This window comes from Pseudophryne corroboree, chromosome 5 (assembly GCF_028390025.1).
Source record: "Pseudophryne corroboree isolate aPseCor3 chromosome 5, aPseCor3.hap2, whole genome shotgun sequence".
NCBI classification, from domain to species: Eukaryota; Metazoa; Chordata; class Amphibia; order Anura; family Myobatrachidae; genus Pseudophryne; species Pseudophryne corroboree.
This window is the reverse complement of record NC_086448.1, coordinates 649,267,796-649,289,146: the sequence shown is the minus strand read 5'-3', so window position 1 is coordinate 649,289,146 and position 21,351 is coordinate 649,267,796. Positions and strand designations below refer to the sequence as shown.

General features: G+C 45.0%; 1 protein-coding gene across 1 annotated transcript in view; it reads right to left on the bottom strand.

The window, feature by feature from the left end:
- The window catches only part of LOC134929649 (meprin A subunit beta-like), a 118,662-nt gene that overhangs the window by 20,351 nt on the left and 76,960 nt on the right, over positions 1-21,351 (bottom strand). The window contains exons 12-14 of the mRNA XM_063925229.1: positions 12,908-13,087; positions 3,520-3,675; positions 3,117-3,237 (exon numbers count right to left, since the gene is read on the bottom strand). Of these exons, the coding sequence (XP_063781299.1) occupies positions 3,117-3,237; positions 3,520-3,675; positions 12,908-13,087 (457 nt within the window). The remainder of the gene's footprint in view (positions 1-3,116; positions 3,238-3,519; positions 3,676-12,907; positions 13,088-21,351) is intronic.

Below are 21,351 nucleotides of genomic sequence, written 5' to 3'. Positions count from 1 at the left end.
ATTTGACCACATAGACCTCAGGTCAGGAGATCTCCTAATTTCCTATAGGTTCATGTGTCTCAATGAAGTTAATATTCTTGACTATATTGTTTACCATACAGATAGGCATGTTGGCTTCTCCCCTTCCCCTCCCCCCCCCCCCCCCCTTTTTTTTTTTTTTTTTCTCTTTCTCTTTCAGCTCTATTTGTTTCTTTTTCTTTTCTCTACATCTATGTTTAACTGACTTCTTTATAGAAATGATAGCTAATACTCCGCTGTTTTATATCTAAATGCTCTTTATTGAATTTGTAACTGCTATTCATAAACTTCAATAAAAACTATTGTAAAAAAAAAAAAGTGTATAGATCAGTGCGCTAGTCCCAATCAGATATTCCTGTATCAACCGTATGATTACAGGATATTCAAATGTCCACAGTCCGTTGTATATTTTATTTCCTGTATCCAAATTTATGGAATGCATCGGGCATCTCAAGGACACAACTGGGCTCAATAGCCCTGTATCCACACCCTCCACTTCTTTGGGTGGCTGCTTAGTTCTTCGGGATGCCACACGCTAAAATGTAGCCAACAAATCTATAAACCAAAAAGAATAGCCTATGGTGTAGTAGTTCTCTCCAGAACGCAAATAATGGAATTGCGTACCAGAATATGGCTTGTCTCAACGCATATCAGTCCCCTGTTTTTTAATCCAAATATGGTCTCAGGGTAGTCTGGTCAGCTTGACAGTATTCTGGAATAGCAGTTCTGGGAGGATTTGCTATTTATTCTTGTTCAGGCGCATTCTCTCTAACTGCTTTAGGTCTTGAAATGCGCCTCGCTCTATGATACTGATTTGGTTGTCTTCCAAGTGCAGCACACAAAGATTTTTCATGCCAACAAAATCTGTGTTTGTAATCCTTGTTATATTATTTTTATCCAAGTCTAGTCTCTCTGCATTCCTAGAGATAACCTTTGGTACAGTCTTTAGACCAAGCCCATGACAATCCACATTAAGACCGGAGCAGGTACACTTGCTTGGACAACTATCAACAAGTGTAAATGTCCTTCAGGACTAATCTACCCATAATGAAGAAATAATTTCACATCTAAAATGCTCTGATTGTAGAAAAAAAACAACTAGAGTAAGAACCCACTTTGATATTAAAAAATCATACTAATGACTTGATAACCATAGACACCAACATTGGGTGCATCACAAAGTCAGACGCTGTAAGACTGAAAAACCCAAGATGGTATACATCAATTACTTACCAAACATCAATCAAAAAATTGAAAAACCTCCCGGTGACCATATAATCTCAGCCATTTGATCCTTTTAAATAAACCACTGGCACAATTTGTTGATACATTTCTTCTACCTGTAGTCTCAAAGATTAATGGCTTTCTTTATGATAAAACACTATTTTACTAGCTGTGCAGGATCTTTTACTTATCCCTAATTCTGCATCACTAGTTACCTTCAACATATATATATATCTACCTACGTATAGGCCTTAGAATCCATGTGGCTGGTAGAAGGGCTTAGTGTGCACTGAGGAATGGCATAATGATCTGTAGTAGTCGCCTGTCCCCAGTGGGTGCATAGGGCTATGGGGAAGGACTGGGATTGTGCCCCTTAAGGAAGGGTGTCTGTCCAGTAGGCGGGTGTAGTATGGTATGCCGGCGGCCAGCATACAGGCACTGGAATCCCGACCGCCGGCATACCGACAGTTGGGCAAGCGAAAATGAGCACCTTGTGGGCTATGCGCGCCACGCTATCCATTCTCCCTTTAGGGGGGTCGTGGACCCCCAAGAGGGAGAAAAGGTGTCGGTATGCCTGGTGTCAGGATGCCGGCGCCGGGATCCAACAGTAGGCAAACTGAAGACCACCCCAGTAGGCATATCACAGTGAAGTGTAGTAGGCTGCAGCACATACGTTGGGAGTGGTGTGTAACTGTTTCTGATACACATATGCACAGTGAAGGGTGAGTGTGCCCAGTAATGGGTGGTGGTGGTAAGTGTGCCTAGTACAGGTGGGAGGTGTTAACGCCAGCAAAATTGACCATTTTTACATATGCAGGGTACGTTTGCTCTCTCATCTTTTACAGACCTTCAGGGTCATAATCATCGGCCCTCCTCATGTCAATATCAGCACTTCCAGATAATTTGCTTTATCAGTTCTCAAACCAAATCCCATCCCAGATGTACCCATTTGAACGACTTTGTCTATACTCAATAGGTGGTAAAGGCAATACTTCTATAATTTACAGTTCAGTGTTCGCTATGGCTCCCCCCTGCATGGGAACGTCATGAGCTGGATTGGGAAGCCAACCTTCCAGTCCCAATTGACGATGAAAGATGGGCCACTTTGAGAAGATGTAATTGTAATGGTGTATACCCAAGTTCATGCTATATCTCTGGCTATGACCAGATCTGTGTGTTTTTCTAGCAATTTGCTTCTTTTAGTTTCAATCAAGGTTATTAGAGGATCTAAATTTATACATTTATTAATTTTATTTTTTTAGTGTCATTAGTGATGTCATGGGACGGGGTGATGCTGAGAGACAGATGGGGTGAGGATAAAAGTCACTGGGGTATGAGACTGAGTGACACAGGGTGGGGAATGAGGCTGAGTGACACAAGGTGGGGAATGAGGGTGAGAGACAGGATGGGGTGAGGATGAAAGTCACAGCGTGGGGAATGAGGTTGAGAGACACTGGGGGTGGGATGAGGCTGAGCGACAAAGTAAAGGGGTGGGTGTGAGGCATAGATGCACGGGGAGATGAGAAGATGGCTGGAGATAGAGAAACACGGTGAATGAGGCTGATTTGGGGTAGGGAGGGAGGGGTTGGAGGGTGAATGTGCCCCTCATAATTTTTCAAGCTTTTGGGGGCCTGGAGTGATCCCTGGCATTTTGATTGATATTTCCCCACTTCTAAATTCCCACTTCAAACAACATATATATATATTTAGAGAGTGGAGTGGAGAGAGTTATTCAATTAGAATTGTATTTCACAACCATTTCATAATACGAGCACAAAAGATCCATTCCAAGATCACGCCCACATTTTCCATTCATAGCAGAAATATATCTAGTTCACAATGATGTAAAATACAATGGTGCATCATAACTTTACCTGCAGACTGGCTTACTATCTTCCAGGGTACAGACACCATCATTTTCACAGCTATAACCATAACAGGGATGAGATGGGTCATTGATTGTAGTTCTTGTTCCAGATGATGTTGTTGTAGTAGTAGTAGTAGTGGTAGTACTAGCAGCAGTAGTAGTACTAGGAGAAGTAGTAGTAGTAGTACTAGCAGCAGTAGTCGTAGTAGTACTAGGAGAAGTAGTAGTAGTAGTACTAGCAGCAGTAGTCGTAGTAGTACTAGGAGAAGTAGTAGTGGTAGTACTAGCAGCAGCAGCAGTAGTAGTACTAGGAGAAGTAGTAGTGGTAGTACTAGCAGCAGCAGCAGTAGTAGTACTAGGAGAAGTAGTAGTGGTAGTACTAGCAGCAGCAGCAGTAGTAGTACTAGGAGAAGTAGAAGTGGTAGTACTAGCAGCAGTAGTCGTAGTAGTACTAGGAGAAGTAGTAGTGGTAGTACTAGCAGCACTTGTATTAGTAATAGTAGTAGTACTTGGTGGTGCAGCAGTGGATGGAGGTATTGGCTGAGTTGTATTTAGATGACTAATATCTGGTAAAAAAAAACATAAAAACAGCAGCAATAGTAGCACATTACCTAGGCCGTATACCAACTGGCAGTTTCTGTACCTTGCATTTTTCAGTGCTATTGCTAGTAGCATGCATGTCTAAATACAATTTAAGAATGCAGGTGAGTTTGACACCTTACAGCTTAGTTTGTGCAATTTACATTATTTTGCGGATACGTGTGGCACATGATATCTCAGCTGTCGGGATCCTGCGCTCAGCATAATGGCACCGGGATCCCGACCGCCGGGAGACCGACAACTATTTCCCCTCTTGGTGTGTCCTCGACCCCTCCTGGAGGGAGAATAAATAGCCTATCGAGCGTAGCGCGCCACCATACCCGCAGCGTGGTGAGCACAGCGAGCCCGCAAGGGGCTCTTTTGCGCTCGCCCTGCTGCCGGCATTCCGGCGAGCGGGATCCCGGTGCCGATATGCTAGGTGCTGGGTTCCCGACTAAAGGCCAAGTGTAGTAGACCTGCAGATACTGTACTTGCCTGCTTTTTGGACCAAGAAGGTGATGTAATCATGGAGCTGGCCCATGTAGCATCATGTAGCACTCGCCAGGGCCGAGTGACATGGGGGCTAATTCACCTGAGTCTCCAATCTATGTAAGTCTTATCTATTTACAGCACTAATGCACACTGTATGTAATAATACTCAGAGCAGCTAGTACTATTCCATTTTACATGCATCTATAAATAATGTTTTGCATGGGAGTCCTGATTCATGTATACCAGGGCTGGCCAAACCAGTCCTCAAGATCTACCAACAGTTCACATTTTCCAGACCACCTAGCTGGAGCACAGGTGTTGTCATAACTAATTAAGATGTGCTGCATTCATTCCTAACTGACAATTCTACAGATCTCCAGGAGGCCTAGAAAACATGAACTGTTGGTAGATCTCGAGGACTGGTTTGGTCAGCCCTGATGTATACAATACCAGGGAATAAAGCCCAGCCCACTATATGCATTGTACTGTAAAAAAAATGCCTCTAGTGGTTTCTGGTAGCCTTTTTCTCTACTGAAGTGCTGAGTATTTATTACCAGTTATTTATATAGCGCACACATATTCCGCAGCGCTTTACAGAGAATATTTGGCCATTCACATCAGTCCCTGCCCCAGTGGAGCTTACAATCTATTTTCCCTACCACATGTACATGCACACACATTCATGCTAGGGTTAATTTTGTTGGGTTCTAATTAACCTGCCAGTACTTTTTTGGAGTGTGGGAAGAAACCCACACAAGTATGGGAAGAATATACAAACTCCACACTATACCTCCCAACATTTGGGATAGTCTGAGAGGGACATTTGTGCGGCGTAGCCGCATCAGATTTTTAAAAGGGTTGTGGCCTATAGGAAAGGGGGTGTGGCTTTGTGCGAGTGCCACAATTGCAAGCCATGCCCCCAATCTCGTCATTGAGGGGGCATGCCCAGCGCTCTGTGAGTTGATGGCATGTCCCCTCTCCCGCTGCCCCCCACCGCGGGACACTTCGGCCTGCTGGTGGGACAGTCCCAAAAAACGTGACTGTTCCGTGAAAATCGGGACAGTCGGGAGGTATGCCACACGGTTTGGGTCATGGTGGGAATATCAAACCCATGACCTCAGTGCTGAGTAGGTATTAACATCAATCATCTGCCAAGCCTGTAAACCTGCCACCAAGCAGCACACTAATCTATATTATGGGCCTACATTAAAGTGTAATGATTCTTCAGTCATCGTTATATTTCTCTAACGTCCTAAGTGGATGCTGGGGACTCCGTAAGGACCATGGGGAATAGCGGCTCCGCAGGAGACTGGGCACAAAAGTAAAGCTTTAGAACTACCTGGTGTGCACTGGCTCCTCCCCCTATGACCCTCCTCCAAGCATCAGTTAGATTTTGTGCCCGAACGAGAAGGGTGCACACTAGGGGCTCTCCTGAGCTGCTTAGTGAAAAGTTTAGTTTTAGGTTTTTTATTTTCAGTGAGACCTGCTGGCAACAGGCTCACTGCATCGAGGGACTAAGGGGAGAAGAAGCGAACTCACCTGCGTGCAGAGTGGATTGGGCTTCTTAGGCTACTGGACATTAGCTCCAGAGGGACGATCACAGGCCCAGCCATGGATGGGTCCCAGAGCCGCGCCGCCGGCCCCCTTACAGAGCCAGAAGACAGAAGAGGTCCGGAAAATCGGCGGCAGAAGACGTCCTGTCTTCACCAAGGTAGCGCACAGCACTGCAGCTGTGCGCCATTGCTCCTCAGCACACTTCACACTTCGGTCACTGAGGGTGCAGGGCGCTAGGGGGGGGGCGCCCTGAGCAGCAATAAAAACACCTTGGCTGGCGAAAATACATCACATATAGCCCCCAGGGCTATATGGATGAATTTTAACCCCTGCCAGAATCCATAAAAAAGCAGGAGAAAAGTCCGCGAAAAAGGGGCGGAGCCTATCTCCTCAGCACACTGGCGCCATTTTCCCTCACAGCTCAGTTGGAGGGAAGCTCCCCTGGCTCTCCCCTGCAGTCACTACACTACAGAAAGGGTTAAAAAAGAGAGGGGGGCACTAATTAGGCGCAGTATTAACAATACAGCAGCTATAAGGGGAAAAACACTTATATAAGGTTATCCCTGTATATATATAGCGCTCTGGTGTGTGCTGGCAAACTCTCCCTCTGTCTCCCCAAAGGGCTAGTGGGGTCCTGTCCTCTATCAGAGCATTCCCTGTGTGTGTGCTGTGTGTCGGTACGTTTGTGTCGACATGTATGAGGAGAAAAATGATGTGGAGACGGAGCAGATTGCCTGTAATAGTGATGTCACCCCCTAGGGGGTCGACACCTGAGTGGATGAACTGTTGGAAGGAATTACGTGACAGTGTCAGCTCTGTATAAAAGACAGTGGTTGACATGAGACAGCCGGCTACTCAGCTTGTGCCTGTCCAGACGTCTCATAGGCCGTCAGGGGCTCTAAAGCGCCCGTTACCTCAGATGGCAGATATAGATGCCGACACGGATACTGACTCCAGTGTCGACGGTGAAGAGACAAATGTGACTTCCAGTAGGGCCACACGTTACATGATTGAGGCAATGAAAAATGTTTTACACATTTCTGATAATACGAGTACCACCAAAAAGGGGTATTATGTTCGGTGAGGAAAAACTACCTGTAGTTTTCCTGAATCTGAGAAATTAAATGAGGTGTGTGATGATGCGTGGGTTTCCCCCGATAACAACTGATAATTTCTAAAATGTTATTGGCATTATATCCTTTCCCGCCAGAGGTTAGGGTGCGTTGGGAAACACCCCCTAGGGTGAATAAAGCGCTCACACGCTTGTAAGAACAAGGGCTCTACCCTCTCCTGAGATGGCCGCCCTTAAGGATCCTGCTGATAGAAAGCAGGAGGGTATCCTAAAATGTATTTACACACATACTGGTGTTATACTGCGACCAGCAATCGCCTCAGCCTGGATGTGCAGTGCTGGGTTGGTGTGGTCGGATTCCCTGACTGAAAATATTGATACCCTAGATAGGGACAGTATATTATTGCCTATAGAGCATTTGAAAGATGCATTTCTATATATGCGTGATGCACAGCGGAATATTTGCCGACTGGCATCAAGTCTAAGTGCGTTGTCCATTTCTACCAGTAGAGGGTTATGGACACGACAGTGGTCAGGTGATGCGGATTCCAAACGGCATTTGAAAGTATTGCCTTATTAAGGAGAGGAGTTATTTGGGGTCGGTCTTTCAGACCTGGTGGCCACGGCAACAGCTGGGAAATCCACGTTTGTACCCCAGGTCGCCTCTCAACATGAGAAGACGCCGTATTATCAGGCGCAGTCTTTTCGTGGACAAGCGGGCAAAAGGTTCCTCATTTCTGCCCCGTGACAGAGGGAGAGGAAAAAGGCTGCAGAAATCAGCCAGTTCCCAGGAACAGAAACCCTCTCCCGCCTCTGCCAAGCCCTCAGTATGACGCTGGGGCTTTACAAGCAGAATCAGGCACGGTGGGGGGCCCGTCTCAATGAATTTCAGCGCGCAGTGGGCTCACTCGCAAGTAGACCCCTGGATCCTTCAGGTGATATCTCAGGGGTACAAATTGGAATTCGAGACGTCTCCCCCTCGCCGTTTCCTAAAGTCGGCTTTAGCGATGTCTCCTTCTGACAGGGAGACAGTTTTGGAAGCCATTCACAAGCTGTATTCCCAGCAGGTGATAATCAAGGTACCCCTCCTGCAACAGGGAACGGGGTATTATTCCACACTGTTGTGGTACCGAAGCCGGACGGCTCGGTGAGACCGATTCTAAATCTAAAATCTTTGAACACTTACATACAGAGGTTCAAATTCAAGATTGAGTCACTCAGAGCAGTGATTGCGAACCTGGAAGAAGGGGACTACATGATGTCTCGGGACATCAAGGATGCTTACCTTCATGTCCCAATTTACCCTTCTCACCAAGGGTACCTCAGGTTTATGGTACAGAACTGTCACTATCAGTTCAGACGCTGCCGTATGGATGGTCCACGGCACCCCGGGTCTTTACCAAGGTAATGGCCGAAATGATGATATTCCTTCGAAGGAAGGGAATTTTAGTTATCCCTTACTTGGACGATTCCCTGATAAGGGTAAGATCCAGGGAACAGTTGGAGGTCGGTGTAGCACTATCTCAGGTAGTGTTGCGGCAGCACGATTGGATTCTCAATATTCCAAAATCGCAGCTGGTTCCGACGACTCGTCTTCTGTTCCTAGGGATGATCCTGGACACAGTCCAGAAAAAGGTGTTTCTCCCGGAGGAGAAAGCCAGGGAGTTATCCGAGCTAGTCAGGAACCTCCTAAAACCGAGCCAACTCTCAGTGCATCAATGCACAAGGGTTCTGGGTAAAATGGTGGCTTCCTACGAAGCAATCCCATTCGGCAGATTCCACGCAAGAACTTTCCAGTGGGACCTGCTGGACAAATGGTCCGGGTCGCATCTTCAGATGCATCAGCGGATAACCCTGTCACCAAGGACAAGGGTGTCCCTCCTGTGGTGGTTGCAGAGTGCTCATCTTCTAGAGGGCCGCAGATTCGGCATTCAGGACTGGGTCCTGGTGACCACGGATGCCAGCCTGCGAGGCTGGGGAGCAGTCACACAGGGAAGGAATTTCCAGGGCTTATGGTCAAGCCTAGAGACATCACTTCACATAAATATCCTGAAGCTAAGGGCCATTTACAATGCTCTAAGCTTAGCAAGACCTCTGCTTCAAGGTCAGCCGGTGTTGATCCAGTCGGACAACATCACGGCAGTCACCCACGTAAACAGACAGGGTGGCACAAGAAGCAGGAGGGCAATGGCAGAAGCTGCAAGGATTCTTCGCTGGGCGGAAAATCATGTGATAGCACTGTCAGCAGTATTCATTCCGGGAGTGGACAACTGGGAAGCAGACTTCTTCAGCAGACACGACCTCCACCCGGGAGAGTGGAGACTTCACCCAGAAGTCTTCCACATGATTATAAACCGTTGGGAAAAACTCGACAGGTATTGCGCCAGGTCAAGGGACCCTCAGGCAATAGCTGTAGACGCTCTGGTAACACCGTGGGTGTACCAGTCAGTGTATGTGTTCCCTCCTCTGCCTCTCATACCCAAGGTACTGAGATTGATAAGATGGAGAGGAGTAAGCACTATATTCGTGGCTCTGGATTGGCCAAGAAGGACTTGGTAACCAGAACTTCAAGAGATGCTCACGGAGGATCCGTGGCCTCTACCTCTAAAAAGGGACCTGCTCCAGCAAGGACCCTGTCTGTTCCGAGACTTACCGCGGCTGCGTTTGACGGCATGGCGGTTGAACGCCGGATCCTGAAGGAAAAAAGGCATTCCGGATGAAGTCATCCCTATCCTGATCAAAGCCAGGAAGGATGTAACCGCAAAACATTATCACCGCATTTGGCGAACATATGTTGCGTGGTGCGAGGCCAGTAAGGCCCGACGGAGGAAATTCAACTGGGTCGATTCCTACATTTCCTGCAAACAGGAGTGTCTATGGGCCTGAAATTGGGGTCCATTAAGGTTCAAATTTCGGCCCTGTCAATTTTCTTCCAAAAAGAACTAGCTTCAGTCCCTGAAGTTCAGACGTTTGTAAAAGGGGTACTGCATATACAGCCTCCTTTTGTGCCTCCAGTGGCACTTTGGGATCTCAATGTAGTTTTTGGGTTCCAAAAGTCACATTGGTTTGAACCACTTAAATCTGTGGAGTTAAAATATCTCACATGGAAAGTGGTCATGCTGTTGGCCCTGGCCTGGGCCAGGCGCGTGTCAGAATTGGCGGCTTTATCCTGTAAAAGCCCTTATCTGATTTTCCATTCGGACAGGGCGGAATTGAGGACTCGTCCTCAGTTTCTCCCTAAGGTGGTTTCAGCGTTTCACGTGAACCAACCTATTGTGGTGCCTGCGGCTACTAGGGACTTGGAGGACTCCAAGTTGCTAGACGTTGTCAGGGCCCTGAAAATATGTTTCCAGGATGGCTGGAGTCAGAAAATCTGACTCGCTGTTTATCCTGTATGCACCCAACAAGCTGGGTGCTCCTGCTTCTAAGCAGACTATTGCTCGTTGGATTTGTAGTACAATTCAGCTTGCACATTCTGTGGCAGGCCTGCCACAGCCAAAAATCTGTAAATGCCCACTCCACAAGGAAGGTGGGCTCATCTTGGGCGGCTGCCCGAGGGGTCTCGGCTTTACAACTTTGCCGAGCAGCTACTTGGTCAGGAGCAAATACGTTTGTAAAATTCTACAAAATTGATACCCTGGCAGAGGAGGACCTGGAGTTCTCTCATTTGGTGCTGCAGAGTCATCCGCACTCTCCCGCCCGTTTGGGAGCTTTGGTATAATCCCCATGGTCCTTACGGAGTCCCCAGCATCCACTTAGGACGTCAGAGAAAATAAGAATTTACTTACCGATAATTCTATTTCTCGTAGTCCGTAGTGGATGCTGGGCGCCCATCCCAAGTGCGGATTGTCTGCAATACTGGTACATAGTTATTGTTACCAAAAAATCGGGTTATTGCTGTAGTGAGCCATCTTTTCTAGAGGCTCCTCTGTTATCATGCTGTTAACTGGGTTTAGATCACGAGTTATACGGTGTGATTGGTGTGGCTGGTATGAGTCTTACCCGGGATTCCAAATCCTTCCTTATTGTGTACGCTCGTCCGGGCACAGTATCCTAACTGAGGCTTGGAGGAGGGTCATAGGGGGAGGAGCCAGTGCACACCAGGTAGTTCTAAAGCTTTACTTTTGTGCCCAGTCTCCTGCGGAGCCGCTATTCCCCATGGTCCTTACGGAGTCCCCAGCATCCTCTACGGACTACGAGAAATAGAATTATCGGTAAGTAAATTCTTATTTTTGCATTATACCTTAAAATAGTGACTAGAGGCACTAGACATTATTTATATATTTAGAATGATGAGTTTATGTTAGAAACAGTGCATTGCTATTATATTTTACTCTTGTCTTATATTAAAGCTATAGCTTAGATACAGGTTGAGTATCCCTTATCCAAAATGCTTGGGACCAGAGGTAGTTTGGATATGGGATTTTTCCGTATTTTGGAATAATTGCATACTATAATGAGATATCATGGTGATGGGACCTAAATCTAAGCACATAATGCATTTATGTTTCATATACACCCTATACACACAGCCTGAAGGTAATTTTAGACAATATTTTTTATAACTTTGTGCATTAAACAAAGTGTGTGTACATTCACACAATTCATTTATGTTTCATATACACCTTATACACACAGCCTGAAGGTCATTTAATACAATATTTTTAATAACTTTGTGTATTAAACAACGTTTGTGTACATTGAGCCATCAAAAATCAAAGGTTTCACTATCTCACTCTCACTCAAAAAAGTCTGTATTTCGGAATATTCCGTATTTCGGAATATTTGGATATCGGATACTCAACCTGTATATGTAACAAGAATACTTAGACCACAGCGCTACTCGTTCCTGTCACATAGTATTACTTTTGTGCATTCTTATAGGCTGACCATACTAACCATTTAACCTGGGACACTCATGAATTACACAGGTTCTGTGGCTGCTTAAAACCAGGTGAAATGCAGGTTTGTAGTCAGCCAGACACAGAACCTGTGTAATTCATGAGTGTCCCAGGTTAAAGGGATAATATGGTCAGCCTACCTTCTACATACAAGTGGGCTGGATCCTCATATTACATTACTGTAATATTTATATTAACTTTAATTATAAGATTTTACTTTAAGCTGCAAATTCAGTTCCTGGCAATGGGGGTAATTCAGAGTTGATTGCAGCAGCAAATTTGTTAGCAGTTGGGCAAAACCATGGGGGGTAATTCAGACCTGATCGTAGCAGCAAATTTGTTAGCAGCTTGGACAGTGGGGGTAATTCAGACCTGATCGTAGCAGCAAATTTGTTAGCAGTTGGGCAAAACCATGTGCACTGCAGGTGTGGCAGATATAACATTTGTAGAGAGAGTTAGATTTGGGTGGGTAATTTTGTTTCTGTGCAGGGTAAATACTGGCTGCTTTAGTTTTACACTGCAATTTAGATTTCATTTTGAACACACCCCACCCTAATCTAACTCTCTCAGCACATGTTATATCTGCCCCCCACTCCCACCCCCTGCAGTGCACATGGTTTTGCCCAACTACTAACAAATTTGCTGTTGTGATCAACTCCAACTCTGAATTACCCCCAATGTCCCACCAGACATGTAATAGACAGGAAAAAACAGACACCCAACTGACTTTTCAAACATTTGAATTTGTCTTCGTTCAACTTTTCTGAATGCACTTTGTGGTCATTCTTCCAAATGTAATATCACCCCCCCCCCCCCCCCCCCCCTCATGCATTTTAAAAGCAAAGAGTTATATTTTGAGATTTCCTGCTGTCACTGTGGGCTTCTGATAACAAAATGTTTTCATTATGAACTAGGCCATAAATAAGAAAAAGCAATCAATGATTAGTTTATTTTGTAATTTAGCAACCTCTAATATTTTGTCACATTTCTTACATGTTATTGTAGGGAAGATGTATCAAGTCTTGGAGAGAGATAAAGTGGAGATGTTGCCCAAAGCAGCCAATCAGCTTGTAGCTGTCATTTCATAGAACTGCTGGATAAATGAAAATTATAATTTGATTGGCTCCACTTTATCGCTCTCCAAAGCTTGATACATCCCCCTCTGTATCTTCTACATTGTACTATAATTGTGTCACTTACCATCCACTGATAAAAGAAGGAATGCATCACCCCCTTTGAGAAAATCTCTGCTTAGAACTCTGTTTTGGGTGATGTATGCAGTGGTTCCAAGTCCTGGTCCACGGTAAAACTGTGTTCCATTAGAGTAATAAGCTTGGGTTCCAACAATTTCAGGTTTATCCCAGTAAAACTTGCTGCTGTCTAGAATAAACAAAGACTATTACTACTACCGCCATGTTGGCTAAACATTTAGATTGTGTGACATTCATCAAGATAATGTAAAGTCCTACTTGACTTCCATCTGGCAGTAAGCCAATTTGGTGGTTCTTACCGATAACACTAACAGTGGCAATTGATGGCATGGGTGGAGAGCTCATCAGCAACAACGTTTTCCTGTTTGAACCAGGCAAGTGGTTATAGGAAGGAGAGAGGATTGCTGCTCCAGATTTTAGCATCTGCAGGAATACCTGCTCTATCAGAATGGTGCTGGCCCAAGCGTTTGCTTTTTGAAGAATATAATACAAAATCTACTTTTTCTGCTATGGCTACAAAAATATTTCCAATTGTGTGCACACCAGCTTTATTGAAATGGAGTCACATAGTATAAAATAGTTACAACTTGGACAAAGTGTAGGCTACGGCAGGGTCGCAGGGGGCCACACAGTGCATGACAACACATACTGTACCCTCCAAGATGCAGGCAGTGGGTGCTCCACATCCATTCTGAATGCACTTTATTATAAACAATCAGAATAGTTGGGAAGTATTCTCTGCCATGCTGGTTAGTGGATGGCATATTCTTTTTATTAAATGATTCCGTTAAAATGTCTACTTCATCTGTACTGCGCCCAACAGCTTTCTGATGCTAGCCATTTTTGGGGTGTCAAAATCCCTAGGATGCTGCAATTGTATTGCTGGTTACTCTTATGGCAATGGGACTGCACACTGTGACCCCCATCCCCCCACTATAGCATCAGATGCCCTTGCTGGTTCAGCCTAGTGCTGGCTATTGATGAAATATAATTTCCCCCCTATTTTTAAATACTAGCCTAGGCTCTCAGGCCCGTGGCAGAATAACTATTTGGGGGGCGCTCACCCTTTTTTTAGAATATATATATATATGTCCAAAGGCGGAAATAAACGGCACTCACAGGGTACATCATGTAAAAAAACTGGTATATTGATGTGACGTTTCGGAGCACCAGCCCCTTCTTCCAGACAACACCAGAATATATATATTTTCATACAGTATTATGCTTTTTTTCAACTTTGTTACTACAAAGCCTGATCAGTGTTTGAATCAAAATTGCTTGCCACAGGTAGGTCTATAATTAGGGTGGGTTTGTATTCTTCCACTTAAAATAACATTGATGGTGAGCTGATGTTCTATTGCTTTCTAAAGTAAGAGTTCCTGCCAGATTTGTTTTTAGTAAATCAGCAGACTGCAAACCAACCGGAAATCTACCAAAACCCCCAAATGTAAACATACATACCCCAAGGACTCCGATGGCATTGGACAATAAGAATATGGCAAAAAGGAATGAGCAACCAACAAAATGTGACCGAAATATATTAAATGCAAATGTCCAACAGAACTGGTTTATTGAGTGTTTATATTTACTGTAGAATTGAGCATGGTTTGGACAGGCCAGAGATTGATACACTAGTGGGCAATGTAATAGCAATCAGTGGCACAGACAGAGAGAGCCTAGGGGTTTAATACACTTGTAGTCACACACAACAGCAGGCAAATACTTGGGGTCTGGTGCACAGGTAAACAGCAGGGATATAAGCAAGCACAGTAGCAATTGACAAGCAAGGCAGAAGTGGGTAGTCACAGTGGGGATCCAAGACCAAAAGATTCTGGTGGAAACTCATGCATGCACCGTTTCAGTTTCACTATATCATAGATTCATGCCAAGCTAGTTTCCATTTTCTCAGCATGTGGGAAATTCTTCCAGAAGTAATTGATCCATATTGTTTAGCAAGCGTCTCATAATGGCACACGAATACAGTTCAAGCATTCTGTGTAAATGTCACATGGATCGGATATACCTACATTCCCTTACTCCATGCAACTTATTCTATTGCCTGGAGATGTCTGCTCCTTCAGTACTATTTTTCTTTGCAAACCAATGCAGTTTTGCAGAATGTTGTTTTGTCAATGTGTTCAATCTTAGTTTACCCTTAGCCAGTACCTGTCAGACTCTCCACGTTCATCTCCTCAGGTCCTGATAGTATTTCTCACACAAGAAGTTTCACCACATATTGTATAAAAAGGTAATGCACGTACAATAAGTCAGTGCCGTAACTATACATTTACATTTTAGCGCTGTGTGCAAGAAACAGCATCCCCATATACAGAACAGGGCCAGTGTGCGCCAAAAATATAGGGGTGTGTCTTCATGGGAAACAGGAGTGGCCACAGAGCTCCCTTTTACACATTACGGAAGGTAGAGTACCCTTTTTTACGCAGTACGGCAGGTAAAGCTCCCTTTTACACATTACTGCAGGTAGAGTCCCCTTTTACATAGTACAGCAGGTAGAACCCGCTATTACACAGTACGGCAGGTAGTGTCCCCTTTTACACATTACGGCAGGCAGAGTCCCCTTTTTACACATTACATCAGCAGAGTCCCCTTTTTACACATTATGGCAGCAGAGTCCCCCTTTTTACACATTATGGAAGGCAGAGTCCCCCTTTTTTACACATTATGGCAGCAGAGCCCCCCCCCTGTTTTACACGTTAGGCAGAGTCCCCCTTTTTTTTTTACACATTAGGCTGACAGAGTCTGAGTGAGAGTGTGTAAGTATTATACTTACCTGTGACCAGCCTGCATATATCTCCTCTTCCCACCCTACGCTGCGCTCTTCGCAGTGCAGGGCATTGTGGGTGGACAGGGGGCGGGCTGGGAGAGACGTCATCTCTTTTAGCACACGGGGAGGTAGCGGAGGGGGAGCTGCAGTGCTGCATGGATACCTATGTGAGCGGTAGCCGGCCAATGCAGCTGGGCGATAACAGCAGGGGTGGGGGCGCGGGCACACACCTAGTTACGGCCCTGCAATAAGTTATACATTGCACAGTAAAGTATTTTTATTTAAGTGGAACACTTCCTCAGCTGCAACACTATTTAGTGTTTTATACAATGGGCTTGACTCATGTCTAGACAGTATTGCTATTTAAATGCAGTATACCGATGTTCAGTACACCACACATGCGCAGTACCTGTACTGCATATGTGCAGTATAGATCCTGCTTCCTTGCTTGCGATTGACAGCCTGCTGCCGATTGGGGGTGGGGAGAGGGCTGCGATGGTCTACGTTTCATAAAATGGAGATGAGTCGCCTCTGTTTTGTGGGAGTGCCAAGGCCAGGGTCTCCGTCTTCCAGTGGAGATTTCCTGTCCTTAGCGATCTTGACGGCGCCCTTGTTTTGAATTTATGCATTTGAAGCAGTTTCTGCATTTATGTGTTGCTACCTCAACAAGATAGTACCAAGACATGAGTGTGGACCCTGTAACACTATATTGTATATATTTAGTTGTAATGCATATATGTATATAGTATACATAGTTATAATGCATAAACTACCTGTGTTGCTGTTTCCTGCATTAAATAAACTCAAGTAGATTATGCATTCATACTGTTTCCATAGTGGCATTCCTTTCTCCATATATATAATTATTTTGTTCTGGCATCTTAAAGAATATCTGAAAGTTTGAGTGCCCACCTCTACCAAAATATTCTCTCTCTCTCTCTCTCTATATATATATATATATATATATATAATATATAAATATATATATGTGTGTGTGTGTGTGTGTGTGTGTGTGTGTGTGTGTATAGTAACAGGGTTGGGGAAATTAGAAATACATGACAATCACGTTCCCGGGATAACAGCGTTTTTTACTGGAAGCCTCAGCAAAATTAGACAGTGGCCTGGAAAACAGACCTAGTAATTAAATAAACAGTTGTACTCGTACAACCCAGCACCAAAGTCTCTAGAGTTTATTCTGCTGCCCTGGAGTGCAGCCATCTCCTGCCATGCTTCCTAGCACAGCTTTTCAGTTAGCCGCTGGCACTAATCACACTCTGGCCTTCTCACTGGCCGCTATCCAACATCAGTGCTCAGAGCACCGGGCAGGTGGCAGTTTTAAACTCTTCCTGTTCTCTGCTGATGATTCCCCGCTGACTCTGGCAACCTGGAAATCCAGAGTTCCAAACCACCATTGTTGCTATTGAGTGCACAGGCTTTGCTTTCTTCTCTCTTGGAGGGAGCTGATGAGACAAACCTCTCTTACCACAACATCCCCCCTTACACTTTTCCAGGCTTGGAGAAGTGCAAATTTTCCTTTTTGATACTTAACACCATTCAGCTTTTTAAAAATGTTTGGAACAACAAATCTGCATTTCTAAGTTGTACACTCGTCCGGTGTTGTATGATAAACTTATACTGTTGAAGGGTCAAGAACCAGCGTGTAACCTGGAGGTTTACTTCTTTGTTGAGGTGCATCCACATCAAAGGTGCGTGATCTGTGATCAAGACAAACTTCCTTCCCAGGAGATAGTATTTCAGGGCTTCCACCACCCATTTTCTAAGCCAAGCAGTCTAACTAAATTACGATGTATTTTGTTTCTCGGGGTAACAGCTTTCTACTTAAGTAGAAGATCTGCTTTTCTTTCCCTGCAATGGACTGTGATAACACTGCTCCTAAGCCTGTTGTGGAGGTGTTGGTTTGCCAAAGGAAAGTTCTCATCTGTTTCTTGGTGGAGGGCCTTGGCCAGGACTGAATCACCTCCACTTTCCGCAGTTGGAGTTTCACTTGTCCATTGCAAATCAGATACCCAAGTTAATTGGCCTCTGAAACTCCAACGGTACACAGCTGGATTTGCTGTAAACATATGCCATCTCAAGCTGTCTAGCACTTCCTGGATTTTCCAATCTTTCTATGTCGTCTAGATAAGCTCTGGTATACCCCTGGTGTGGCTTCAGCAGGCGATCCATGGCACTCTGAAATTATGCTGGAGCCCCATAAAAGCCAAAAAGAAGTACTTTATAGAGGAACAGACCATCGGGCATCGAGAAGACAGTCTTCTCCTTGGTGGCCTCACTTAGGGGAGTTTGCCAATATCCCTTTTGTGAGGTGTAAGGTACCAGCTACTCTCCAAACTTTCCACTAGCTCATTCACCCGTGGTAGCGGGTAGGAGTCGAACTGGGAAACTTGGTTCAAACACCTAAAGTCATTACAAAAACGTATTGTCCCTGACGGCTTAGGGACCAAGACAAGGGGACTTATTTCTGGACTTCTCAGTGACCCCAAGTTGGAGCATCTCTTTTACTTCTTGTTGAACAACTTGATGTCGTGCCTCAGGAATGCGATATGATCACTGCTTTACAACCACCCCTTCAGGAGTATTTATATTGTGTGTTATACCAAGGTAGTACGCCCCAACAGGAAAGAAAACACATCCCGATTGTTTGCGAACCAAGAGCTCTGCTTCCTTACGTTGCTCTGCTGACAATGTGTCCGCCAGTGGGACATCCAAAGGTCCAAAGAAAGACGCCCCGGATACCCGGGGGAAGGTGGTTTCTAGCACACCCTTGGTGTTATCTGTATGGGGTATAACATTCTTCAGGGTAATTTTTTTCTTGATGTACTCAGGCCAAGCTTTGCAGATTTCTATCATTGAGAAAAGTACCCCTGTCCAGTGTAAAAGTATCCTCTAATAGGAATTGTTCAGAGGTTCCTTCTCCAAAGTGGACTGGTTGTCTCAACACACGCCTTTTTACTTTGTGAGGTAGGGCTTTAGAGACTTTATTCCTATCCTGTCTCTGAAGTGCCTTTAAAAGCTCAGTGAACTCTGGGAAGTTGCGTCCCAATATCAGGGGGTAAGGGAGTTTAGGCCCAACCGCAGCTACTACCTCATAAGTGCGCTCCTTTAGGGTGAGACTCACTTTTACAAGGAAAAAACATTCCGTGGATCCATGTACACATAATACTTCCACTAACCCTGAAATCGGGGTCAGCTCACTTCCTGAATCAATTATAGCCGGTAGTTCTCAACCACCTAACAAAACAGACTGCCATATTAATGGGGGTCTGGAGTACAGGGGTATCATAGTAGAGAAACAGGGTTGGACTGGACAACAGAGGTACTGATCCTCTAGGAATCAGGTTCTAGACTGTGCACTTGAATTATATATTATCCATGTGTTACCTTATACTGTACAGGGCTAAGGTGTGCATTGCTACAGTATTATTAATCTGGTATATTATCAATCATGCATGCACTAGAAGTATTTGCTATATATATATTTATCAAGGGGCCCAGACCATTCTCTCTCTAATGGTTAGCCAAACCTCTGTGGTGGCTGGCCACACCCTAAACATGGGCTCCTACCACTGCATTCCCCTGGTGGGCCCTTCATGCCCCAGTCCGACACTGTAGATAAAGCTGGATATAAAGCGTCCGTGTTAGTGATACCACACTTGATCGACCTGACTCCTCGCGTTCATATCAGATGACCATGGGGTCTGCAGCAGTGTCTCCTTGAATAGGAGTTGCAGTTGGGGTCTTAGGCCAGCTGGGTGCCAACTTAACGGGACACCCATTGCCTGGTCTCTTTTACAGCATTTTTGCCATATTTCCTGCAGTTTCATACTGCTCTAATACAACAACTAATTCCTCCAGGTTATCTAGACCAGTGTGTACGATCCAGCACTGCATATTTCAACTTGGGGTCCTTATGCGCTGGTTGACAACCACTGACTCCACAATCTCTGCGGCACTGCAGACTTCAGGCTGGAGCCAACTCTGCCCCTGCATAGCGAGTTCTGTCACCTGCTTCCAAATAGGAAACCCCTAGAAGTAGGACCTATTCGTGAAAGCGATGCGCCTTTCTAGCACTTTGCCTTTCCCTGACCAGGCCAAAATGGCAGTTTTGACCAAATCATACTCCTCATCAGTGAAGGATCAGTTAGCATATGCTTTTTGTGCCTTGCCTGTGAAGTGAGGGGCAAGTTTATCAGCCCAAAAAGACGACTGGCCACTGTAAACATTTTGCCACTCCCTCAAATATTAACAAATGTGCCTCTGGGTCATCTGAGGCAGCCATTTTCTTTAAATGCCCTGCAGCTGTAGTTTCCACTGACTGCGCCACGAGCTGCAACATTTTCTACTCTGTCCTTTGATGAGAGGCTAACAAATTTGTCATAGTACATACCTCCCAACATGACCCTCTCCAGGAGGGACAGAATGTTCTGCTCCTGGACTTCCCTCTTAATTTATAATTACCATCACCTGTGCTGAAACACCTATCTTATCCATGAACCTGTTCAAAACAGGTGCCAGCAATCATAAATGAAGAGAAAAGTCCAGAAGCAGAGCATTTTGTCCCTCCTGGAGAGGGTCATGTTGGGAGGTATGGTAGTATGTAAAAGCTTCCTCCATTGTTGCTTCTGGAGGTTTATGCAAAAATGTAGGCACTTTTAAATAAGGTCAATGAGAAGACAGTATTTTATCAAAAATAAATAAAACACAAATGTGTTCACTTTTACAGCTTCCCAGCATACCTCCCACAATGTTCTACTCCTGGACTTACCTCTTAATTTATGATTGCCAGCACCTGTTCTGAACAGGATAATGTAGAAGAAAGGCGTTTCACCACAGGTGATGACAGTGCCACTCATAGATTGAGAGGAAAGTCCAGGAGCAGAGCATTCTGTCCCTCCTGGAGAGGGTCATGGTGGGATGTACAGTATGTTCCCAACAAAGTTTGCTCTCACTTTCAGTAATGCAACAGTCACAAAGTATAGCATATAATTTCTCAAGCATCATATTCAGGGAAAAGAAAGTACCAATTTTCCCCTCCAGCAATGCAGTGGTTAATGTGAGTTTTTCTCTAGTTCAGCCAGCATGTGGTCTTTAACTACACAGCATGCAATTAACACCTGGTGATTATGCTAGTGGCATTTGACTTGTACTAAATGAACTAAGCACCACAGAAATGGGGGGAAAAACTAACTGGGTCCCCCCACCCCCCACAGAACACAGCAATTCATATCAGATTCAACTGTGTTTTTTTTTTTTTTTTTTTAATGGCCTGTCAGCCATATTCAAATATCCTGGAACGGTCTGCCTTGTTAGTTTCTTGGCCACGCTGGAGCATACTTGCCTACCTGACCCTCTCCATGAGGGAGAAAATGCTCTGTTCCTGGACTTTCCTGGTAATGTATGATTGCCATCACCTGTGGTGAGCTAGTTAATTGATAAGAAAGGTGTTTCACCTCAGGTGATGGCAATCATACATTACCAGGAAAGTCCAGGAACAGAGCATTTTCTCCCTCATGGAGATGGTCAGGTAGGCAAGTATGCGCTGGAGGCAGCTTGCAGGTTATTACATTTAACCCATGGCCTGCACAGGGGCAGTTTAGGAGAGGAGAGGGCACATGTGCAGGCTCCGT